The sequence below is a fragment of the Psammomys obesus genome, unplaced genomic scaffold (genome assembly GCF_907164565.1).
Source record: "Psammomys obesus unplaced genomic scaffold, mPsaObe1.curated_primary_1811, whole genome shotgun sequence".
Classification (NCBI taxonomy): Eukaryota; Metazoa; Chordata; class Mammalia; order Rodentia; family Muridae; genus Psammomys; species Psammomys obesus.
Window position 1 is genome coordinate 4003651 of NW_026586463.1, and position 11361 is coordinate 4015011.

Consider the following 11361-nt stretch of genomic DNA (forward strand, 5'->3'; position numbering starts at 1 on the left):
CTAAAGCTGGGTTTTTATTATGGTTTGAGCAAGGAACGGGACTTACAGGTACATGATTGGTTCACATTTAGCAGAAGCAAGCTTGTCATAAAGTGATTGTTTGGTGCTGATCTAGGGAGTTGGGCGGTACTTCATGCAGTGTCCGAGGAACAAGGTGTGCCAGGTAACAAAGCATGCTAACAAAAAGTGCCCAGGTAACAATTTCATTTTGACTAGTTAAGCAAAGGTTTCTAACTAACCTTTAATTTGATTGGTCAAGTACTTGGGGACTTTTCATGGCAGTTACTAGATTATTGTTTCTGATTTTCCTGGAGGTTATTGAGTTATTGCATCTCATTTCCATGGACTATAGTTTTGTGTTCTGAGAAATAGAAACGTGATCTAAGCAACTGTGGGAACATTACCAGGAAACAGAAACTCAGGCCTACAGGATCTTATGAAGCCTGTCATGGCAGCACAGCTGCAGCAGCACGGCAGCTTGGACTCTTCATATATGCATACACACACATATATATGAAGGATTGCAAAGGAGAAGAGAACTTAATTAAAAGGAAACTGTTTACAGAGTGTATAAGAAAATCACATTCAACACTGAGATTTTCCTGTCTAAAAGGGCATACAGACCAATGGTCTGTAGCAGTAGGAAACAAATCCATGTCCCTTTTTCCAAAAGTCAAATGTATACCCAGTTGTCATTTTCTCTGTGCCATATTTATAGCAATTCATTATGTGGTTATACATATGGCTAGACACTAAAGTAGCAGTTTTCAAAAACTTGTGCACCTAGTACTATTAAATAAGAGAGGGAATTTGAAGCAGCATCATCATACTGAACCGTATAGAGACGTGTGTCTCTTGAGTCATGTGTAAGCACCCATAATTAGATGTTAGGCTATTCAAGAGCAGACTTCAGCCGGTTGCGAACACTTTAAGTCTCTACATGTGTTTAGTTTGTAGAAAATATTCGACAGATGAAAGTAAATACTAATTAACTTATGATTGATCTGCCTGTAGCAATTTGGAATGCGCCTCACTGAAAGATAATGATCTGTCTTCGTTATCCTCCTGGCTTGTCTTCAGACTTCTGCTTTCTCTCAGGGATTATGCCTCTGGCAAGCTTGACTTTTACCAAAAGGAAAGAAAGGGAGAATTTGATCAGGGATGCTAGGAGCATCACTACTTTGAGAGAAAGAACAGTATTGAAGGCGACAGACTGTTTACTCTAGTCTCCCTTGATCTGATGAGATAAAGCACCCCTGCACACAAGAGATTACCTCCTGAGGTACAGACAAGATAGAGTCAAAGTTCCAAATTCATGTGCTTGGTTTACCAGCATTGACCCTGTCCCAAACAGCCATGTGTATAGTGAAGACTGGGGGGTTTTATGTTAGGGTCCAAGCAGAGTTTGAACTTGGACAGTGTCATGCCGGTTGTCCTTTCCCTAATAGGATTAGGGAGAAAAAAAAGTGCACCTTGCTTTCTGCAGACTGTCAGGGAGGGTTAACGTCACTTTCCTAGACACAGACACAGAAGAATGTAGTTCATTCAGTATTATTTAGCAGATAGATGAGGTTTCCGGCAGATTCCTGAATTGAGAAACCCAGTTGTTGAAAATAACTTTCAAAGTAAAACATGATTTAGTAAATTAAAATTTGTCAGTCTAATGAAACTCAGCATATACATCATGAATGTTTAATGCACAAGATTTTAAAAGACAACAGTTTGGAGGAACCCCAAAACTCTGTTTAACTCCGTTTCAGTGCCATGGTTCCATATTACAGAATCATTGTTTTGCTGCTGCAGATCTCCATGTAAAGACAGAGAACTAGGAGCCTCCTAAATTGGTCATTTCAACAAATACTTATTCAGCACCCATCCATCCATGAATGGCCCTGCCAAATATAAGCCTCATTTTCTTAAGTCCTGGAAAAGGTAACTGAAGGAGATCCTTTCAATGTAAGGGCTTAGAAGAGGAGGGAAGAAAAGAAGAGGACAGACTCTGGAAAGGGAACATCATCCTTCTTCCCAGCATCCCATAGCACTTGCTTCTCCAGCTGTTAGAAAGTGTCTGAAGCTGATGTAGCCCATAGACTCAGTCTCCAAGAGGGTTCCCTAGTAAGGGGAGCAGGGGCTTTCTCTTGTATGAACTCAGTGGCTGGCTCTCTGATCACCAATCCATGGGGGAGTGCAGCTTTACCAGGCCACAGAGGAAGACAATGCAGCCAGTTCTGATGATACCTGATAGGCTGGGGTCAGATAGAAGGGGAGGAGGACCTCTCCTATCAGTGGACATGGGGAGAGGCATAGGAGGAGGAGAGGAAGGGAAGGTGAGACTGGGAGGAGATGAGGCAAGGGGCCACAGCCAGGATACAAGCAAATAAATTGTAATAAATAATAATAAATTGAAAAAAAAACAAAATAAAAAAAGATAGTGTCTGAAGCTGCCTTCACATCCATTCAATGCATTTCCTACTTAGCATCTTCTCTCTCCTCAAGATAGCTGTGGCCACCTTTCTCTAGCAGCTGTGCAATCTCAATTCCACAGCTAGTGACTTCTGAAATATTTTTCTCAGTTGGAGAATTTTAAATTAGGTTTGGAGAGCAAAGAATAGGAGAGAAATGAAGCTATAATAAAGTGACCTCCCTGTGGTGTTTTCAGAGCTCAGTAATTCCCAGGAACCGCTGGTTCAATGTTGCCAACAGGTGCCTTTAGTTAAAGTGCTTGTTTTCTATTTCCCTGACACTGGGCTAACTGTCCATTTTGTCCTGACAAAGGTAGACCCCAGCAGGCTTCTTCCTCCTTTCTGTTCTTACAAACCTTAGGAAGGTTTTATGGCCTCTTCTGCCTGTCCCTGTGGGACTATTTAGAGAACTGAAGATCTTGGGCACAGTTTCCAATTGAGTTTGACTTAGGCATTGCCATTCTCTGCTAGAGGTGCTTCTGCCATTAGAAAGTCCTTCAAATATTCACAGATGGATTGCTGAGCTTGTCTGGAAAAGCCTAAGTATCAGGGCAGCACATCACTTTCTTCCCCCAAATAATCTACAGAGGATAAGTTGGCATCATTTTCTGCCAAGTTTGTCCTACTCAAGCACAGCTTGGTCAGTTGACTTCCTGGAAGGAAGCCATGCCTTTTGAGACTATATTGAAGTTTGCAATATAGACAAATAGTTCTTGTTCTATTGCCTCAAGAAGTAAGTTTGCCGTTGTTTTGATACGTGTGCCAAGTTCTGGATTATGATGTTTTGTGTGAGTGGAAATTATTCCCTATAATTCTAGGATTTCACGAATTCTGTAGACAAAAGAAAAGAATCAAGTTTAAACTTTGAAAGTTTTGTAGTCTTTAAGGAGAAGCATTTTATCATGAAAGCACCTGCATAAAAGACTAATAGAATTAAGAGGTGGCAGGGAACCCACCGTAGGGAAAAGAGCAAGAAAGACTGTTCTTTGAAAGTAAGGCCTCCTGACACCTGGCAAAGGTCAAACGGTTCAGGTGAAGAGGAAAGGGGTTCACAGAGGCCACACTGCTCGCATAATCAGAGCAACCCAAGCTCTTCCTTCCACGCTTGACCCGGCAGTTTGGTTGGGCAGCATCAGTGTCCGAACCTCTGAGAAGAGCAAGGTGTAAAGCCCAAATGTACGCACGCACCTGCACAAGCCAACACACACACACACACACACACACACACACACACACACACACACACTCACACACACACAAACCCTTTAAAGACTCCAGCTGCCCAGTGACACTAAGAACTCCTCTGGTCCTTAATACCTTAACCTGGGTTCCAAAGAAGCCTCCCTTGCATTCAAATGTACCAAACAAACAAACGCCTAAAGAGTAATTAAAACCTCCAGTCTTGTCAGTAAAGCCTCCCGCGATTGTTCCAAGCAGCGATCCCCGAGTTGGGCTGGGATGCGCAGGGTGGCTACTGGCCTGCTGGGTCCCCTGCAGAGTTACCATTCAGAAATCTGGCCCCATTGGCACAAGGACAAGGACCTGAACACAGCTGGGAAACCTCCCTGATCCCAGCTTTGTGTCTTCCACTGGTCACTTTCCCAGATCCAGAAGGAGGTTGCCTTGACCTGCCCTGCCCTGCCCTGCCCTGTCCAGCCCTGCCCTGCCCTGCCCATGCCGCCTTGCCCTGCCCTGCCTTGCCTGCCCTGCCCACCTGAGGCTCCACATGTAGCTGTGCTTGTAGGGGAAGTAGCTGCCCGGCTCGCTGCAGCAGTACTTGAGGTCTGCGAAGCCACAGCAGTAGAGCAGTGCGGCCCCGTCGCCACGCCGCGGGCACTGGAAGGACTCCACGAAGCTGCGGTTGAGGCTGTAGTAGCCCGAGCACAGGCGGCTGCTCTCGCTCATCGCGGGCGGCCTTGAGCAGGACCCCGAGGTGCGTGAAACGAGCGCTCAAAGTCCCAAGCCTGGGCGACCCCGAGCGCCTCCTGCAATCTAGGGTCCAAGTGCTGGGCGCTCAGCCTCCGCGCCCCCCTAGGCTCTCCTCCCGCTGTCCACGCGGTGCTGGAGAGCTCTGCCCTCGCTGCTGGGTCTCGTCTCTGAGTGGTCCCTTTTTCTGCGTGGCCCAGCCCTCTGCCTCTTCTCCCTCTCTCTCCGACTGTTTTCTTTGCTCGCCGCGGACTCCCTTCCGCTTGTATTCACTTCATCCACAGCCTGCAGTAATAACCACATCAGAAGACTCCCTTCAGAAGGAACAGCAGAGGTGGACATGGGTGCCGTTCACACAGGTGCAGCCAAAGAGTCATCTTGGTTTGCACCGTGCAAACAGGGTCTGGCTCACGGAGACTGTATCCGCGTTGACCATTGATCGAGGCAGGAAGGCAAGCTGAATACAAAAGCTTTCAACTAGCTTCACAGAGAGCATCGGGTGTTCAAAGTCAAGTAACAACATTCTTTCAAAACAAAACAAAACAAACTGCAGGTGTTTTAAACATATACAGTAGTGTTCCCATGTTCACCTAACCTACTTGGAAAAGGGAGGAAAGGCAAGAGATGGCAGAAAAGAGAGAGAGAGGCAGAGAGGGAAAGACTTTCAATCACTTCTGAAGCACAGAAGCCACTTTGCCTATGATTCTCATTTTCCTAAGTGATTTTTTTTTTCAGTCTTCTGAAATAACAGTAGTGATGTGTGCGTGCTGTAGCAAGCCAAACAACACTGAGGAGTATTAGGACAATAGCTTTGTTTTGAGGGTAGCGCTCACAGAATTTCCAGGACAGAGCATCCTTCCTTCTCAATTCCTGCGTCCGTCCTTCCTTCGGCCGGGGCCGTCATTGGAAGAAAGATGTCATGAACTGGTGTGCTGGATATTTCTGTATTCTTATAAATATTCCTAATCTCTGCTCTGGGATGCAGTTATTTGGAGTCAGTTTGATTCTTCCCAGTTTTTAAGCTTTGTTAAGCAGGACCAGCATGGACCTGAGGACTAAATTTTTCCCTTCTAAGAGCAGTACCTTCTGAATATTCTACCCCATACCCTGTGAATTTCAAAGCTTACCACTGCTGGCAAACCCCACTATCTCCGGATCCATAGGAACTAACTCTAAGGATTGCTCCCTCCACTCCTTTCAGTATTTCTTTTTTTGATTAATTAAGTAATTTTTTACTAATTGCAGTTTATTCACTTTGTATCACAGCTGTAGCCTACTCCCTCGACCCCTACCCTCCCATCCCAGTCCTACCCTACCTCCCTATCTCCTCCCATGCCCCTTCCCAAGGCCACTGATAGGGGAAATTCTCCTCCCTTTCCCTCTGACCCTAGCCTATCAGGACTCATCAGGACTGGCTGCAATGTCTTCCTCTGTGGTCTGGTAAGGCTGCTCTCCCCTCAGGGGGAGGTGATCAAAGAGCCAGCCACTGAGTTCATGTCAGACACAGTCCCTGTTCCCATTACTAGGGAACCCACTTGGACACTGAGCTGCCATGGGCTACATCTGTGCAGGGATTCTAGGTTATAGCCATGCATGGTCCTTGGTCTCAGAAAAAGACCCCTGTGCCCAGACTTTTTGGTTCTGTTGCTCTCCTTGTGGAGCTTCAGTCCCCTCCAGGTCTTTCTATCTCCCCCTTCTTTCATAAGATTGACTGCACTCTGCCCAAACTTTGGCTATGAGTTTCAGCATCTGCTTTGATACCCTGCTGAGTAGAGTCTTTCAGAGGCCCTCTGTGGTAGGCTCCTGTCCTGTTCCTTGTTTTCTCCTTCTTCAAATGTTTGTCCCATTTGCCTTTCTGAGTTAGGATTGATCATCTTGCCCAGGGTCCTCCTTTTTGCTTAACTTCTTTAGATGTACAGATTTTAGCATGTTTATCCTATATTCTGTGTCTAATATTCACTTATAAGTGAATATATACCGTGTGTGTCTTTCTGCTTCTGGGAGACCTCACTCAGGATGATCTTTTCTAGTTCCCACCCTTTGCCTGCAAATTTCATGATTTCCTTGTTTTTAATTGCTGAGTAGTATTCCATTGTGTAAATGTGCCACAATTTCTGTATCCATTCCTCCATTTAGAGACATCTAGATTGTTTCCAGATTCTGGCTATTACGAATAAAGCTGCTATGAACATAGTTGAGCAAATGTCCTTGTTGAATGGTTGAGCATCTTTAGGATATATGCTCAGGAGTGGTATAGCTGGATCTTGAGGTAGCACTATTTCTAATTGTCTGAGAAAGTGCCAAATTGATTTCCAAAGTGGTTGTACAAGTTTACATTTCCACCAGCAGTGGAGGAGGGTTCCCCTTTCTCCACATCCTCTCCAGCATGTGCTGTCACTTGAGTTTTTTTTTTTTTTTTTTATCTTAACCATTCTGATGAGTGTAAGATGAAACCTCTGGGTTGTTTTGATTTGCATTTCCCTGATGACTAAGGAAGTTGAGCATTTCTTTAAGTGTTTCTCTGCCATTTGATATTCCTCTGTTGAGAATTCTCTGTTTAGTTCTGTACCTCATTTTTTAATTGGATTACTTGATTTGTTGCTTTTTAACTTCTTGAGTTCTTTATATATTCTGGATATCAGTCCTCTGTCAGATATAGGGTTGGTGAAAATCCTTTCCCAGTCTGTAGACTGTCATTTTGTTCTGATGACAGTGATTTTTGCTTTACAGAAGCTTTTCAGTTTCATGAGGTCCCACTTATTGATTGTTGACCTTGGAGCCTGTGCTGTTGGTGTTCTGTTCAGGAAGTTGTCTCCTGTGCCAATGAGTTCAAGGCTCTTCCCCACAGATCATCTGGAGGTATCTTCATCCCTGATCTCAACTGGTACTACAGAGCAAAATTGCATGGTACTGGCATAGAAACTGAATGGTGGATCAATGGAATCAGGTAAAAGACCCAGAAATAAATCCTTCAGATACTTGATTTTTGACAAAGAAGCTGAAATTATACAATGGAAAAAAGACAGTATCTTCAAAAAATGGTGCTAGTCTAACTGGATGTCTACATGTAGAAAAATGCAAATAGATCCATATTTATCACTCTGCAAAAACTAAAGTCTAAGTGGATCAAAGATCTCAACATAAAACCAGAAACAATAAATCTGTCAGCATTTCTTTTCCCAGCCTCGTAGCTTCCTTCCAGATATACACAGACCAGAACTAAGCTGAAGACTCTTGTGGCCTCAAAGCTAGACTACAAGCTCTTCCCTGTCACCCCAATTTTCTCCTCTCTGAAACTGTGTTCTGAAACCACCCATGGCTCTTCTGGATTCTCAGCTCCAGAATCTCAATTCAGAACCCACTGGGCTCCACCTGAATACTCCCTCCCTGCACTGTAGCTATGCTTTTCAGGGCAGGGGTGTTTCCCACAAGGCCTTCTTCACCATTTTCCTTCTCAGATACCACCATCTGGTATTATGTAATATCTATGGCCAGAACCCATTGTGTTGTATTTTTGTTTGTTTTGTTGTGTAGGGAAGGGAACTAAATCTGGTTCCTAGCATGCCACAGGCTCAGCCAGAGATTGGACCAGAGTTAGTTAGGACCAGGGTTGATCTCATAGAACTAAAATTCCATCATGTATACAGGAAGGCAAAAGAAGGTAGTGAACGAGGGAGGGGAGTAATAAACAAGGGTTTGACAAAGTGTTGATGGTTTCATGAGATTTTTGTTTGAGTTCTTTCCTGCACCATGTCATTTCCTTCCTACTCTTGAGTTTTGTGGGACCCCTGTTACTCAAGAGTGAGTGTTCTTTACTGGCGAATGTGCCTTCAAATTATTTTAGTTTTGAGACCGGTTTTAGTTGGCTTTGAACTTACTATGTAGTCTAGGATAACTTTGACCTTCTGATGCTCTTGTCTTCAGCTCCTCAGTGTTGGGATTACAGGTATGCACTTTTATGAATACAGAGCTTCCCAAATGCTAGGCAAGCACGCTACCAACTGAGTTGCATCCAAAACCCTCGAGTTAATTTCTAGTACACACACCACACCACACCACACCACACCACACCACACCATTTCAGTCAATGTTGGACCACATATACAGGAGGTAGGGAGAGTCCCATGCAATTTTATTGCCTGGTGACATTATAACAATCTTAGTTTGTGTAAATACACTCTATAACATTCACAACAAAGTCAATTAATAAGGACTCCCAGAACATGCCATTGGTGAATGGATTGGTAACTGTTGATACAATAAAAAAAGTTTCTGCCTCACACAGGACATTTTCAGGGGAAAACCATTCTTCTATTGAGAATTCTCTGTTTAGCTCTATACTCCATTTTTAAATTGGATTACTTGGTTTGCTGGTGTTTAACTTCTTGAGTTCTTTATATGTTCTGGATATTAGCCCTCAGTCAGATACAAAGTTGGTGAAGCTCTTTTCCCAGTTTGTAGACTGTCATTTTGTTCTGTCGACAGTGTCCTTTGCTTTACAGAAGATTTTCATTTTCGTGAAGTCCTGTTTATTGCTTGTTGATCTTAGAGTCTGTGCTGCTGATGTTCTGTTCAGGAAATTATCTCCTGTGCCAATGAGTGCAAGGCTCTTCCCCACTTTTCTAGCGAATTTAGTGTGTCTAGTTTTATGTTGAGGTCTTCGATACACTTAGACTTTAGTTTTGTGCAGGATAATAAATATAGATCTATTTGCACTTTCTACATGTAGACATCCAGTTAGACCAGCACCATTTGTTAAAGATGCTATTTTTTTTCCATTGTATTGTTTTGGTTTCTTTGTCAATGAAATTTGCAGGCATATGGGTAGAACTAGAAAAGATCATCCCTAGTGAGGTAACCTAGAAGCAGAAAGACACACAAAGTATATACTCACTTATAAGTGGATATTAGCCATATAATATACGATAAGCATACTAAAATCCTTAGTCTTAAAGAACCTAAACAACAAGGAGGACCCTAGGGAAGATGATTAATCATCATTCAGAGGGACAAACATTGGAAGCAGAAGACAGGAAACAGAACAGGAGCCTATCACAGAGGGGCTCTGGAAGACTCTACCCAGTGGGGCATTGAAGCAGATACTGAGACTCATAGTCAAACTTTGGGCAGAGTGCTGAGAATCTTATGGAAGAAGAGTGGATTAGAAAGACCTGGAGGGGGCAGGAACATCATAAAGAGACTAACAGAACCTAAAAATATTTGGGCCCAGGGTGCCCTTCAGAGACCAAGGACCATGCATGGAGAGGACCTTGACCTCCTGCTCAGACATAGACCATAGGCAGCTCAGTCTCCATGTGGGTTCCCTAGCAAGGGAATCAGGGGCTGTCTCTGACATGAACTCAGTGGCAGGCTCTCTGATCAGTTCCCCCTGGGAGGTGAGGGGGGTGGAATCAGCCTTGCCAGGCCACAGAGGAAGAGGATGCAGCCAGTCCTGATGATACCTGATAGGCTATCAGTGGACTAGGGGAGGGGCATAGAGGGAGAAAAGGGAGGGATGGTGGGATTGGGAGGAGATGAGGAAGGGGGCTACAGCCAGGAAAAAATAATGAAATGATGCTACTTAATCAATGGGCATGCTCCCTTGAAGGAGGGAAAGTCAGACTACACAAACTGACAGGTGGTGCTTGATAAGCATGGGAAAGATGGAGAATGAGCACTGTGGGGACAGAGCTTGGAGGCAGGCAGGATGGAAATAAGAGAGTGTACTGCCAGAGCCCAATCTTAGATGACACAGCTTTCTGGCAGAAGCTATCTGACAATGAACATTCGGTCATTTAGTACAGAAGCAGAAGAAAGCGCAGTAGCTTCAGTGAGTAGATTCTCTGGGATTAACACAAACGTCACAGGAACATCTTAGCCCCCACATTCTCAGATAGAGATAAAACACAAAACACATCATCCAGGTTCCACCCAGCAGGGACTAGCCAAAGTTCAAGCCAAAGGAGAAGCCTTTTAACAGATAGGATTCAGTGGCAGTGGCAGGGTCAAGACTATGCCTTCACAGCAGCTTAGAAAATGCCCTCTGGACATAGTGGCATAAATTTGTGTTCCCAGCACTAAGTGTCATGATTTCAAGGCTAGCCTGAGATATGTAGGTTCAAGACCCTGTCTCAAATTACAGAGGGACATAGATATAGCTGGGAGTACAACAACTGTCTAGCCCCTATAAGGTCTTGGTTCAATCCCAAACACCACCACTGATTATGATGATGACAATAATGGTGATGATGATGATGACGATGGTGATGGTGGTATCAGTTCGAGTGAAATGCCCCTCTTGGGCACTTGAAAACTTGGTCCCCAGTTAGTGACTGCTTGGGAATGATTAGGAAGAGTGGCCTTGTTGGAGGCTAGGGATTGGCCTAAAGTTTCAAAAGCCAACACTATTCCCAGATACTGCTCTCTGCCTCATGCTTGTGGATCAAGGTGTGAATTCTAAGCTACTCTGGCCACCATTCCTTTTCTTTGCCATTGTGGGTTCTACCTCTTAAAGCCATACGCCCAATTAAATGTTTTCTTTCATAAGCCACCTGAGTCATGGTGTTTTGTCATAGGCAACATGAAAGTCACTAACAATAAAAATTAGTAATAATAATGTAATACATAACAAAGAAAACTTTTTAAAGAAAACAAAATGCTAAATTGGCCTGAACTACCCTGGGGGCAAAAGTAAAAAGATTGAAAGCTCATGACCTGCCTGAACAATTTATCAAGACTCTCCCTTAAAATAAAAAGTAGGAAAATGGTTGGAAGATGGCTCAGCAGGTAGAAGCACTTGCTGTATGAACCCAATTACCTAAATTCAATGCCCAGGACCCTTGTAAAGGTGGAAGAAGAGAACTCAGTCTAAAATGTCATCCTATGACCTCTATAAATGCACACCTACCAATAGATACACAGACATAACACACACACACACACACACACACACACACACACACACACACACACA

General features: G+C 44.0%; 1 protein-coding gene across 1 annotated transcript in view; it reads right to left on the reverse strand.

Annotated features, from left to right (window-relative positions):
• Shisal2b (shisa like 2B) overlaps positions 1–4732 on the reverse strand; it is an 11610-nt gene extending 6878 nt beyond the window's left edge. The window contains exon 1 of the mRNA XM_055601919.1: positions 4164–4732. Coding sequence (XP_055457894.1) covers positions 4164–4367 — 204 coding nt within the window. The 5' untranslated portion in view covers positions 4368–4732. The remainder of the gene's footprint in view (positions 1–4163) is intronic.
• Positions 4733–11361: the final 6629 nt, after the last annotated feature.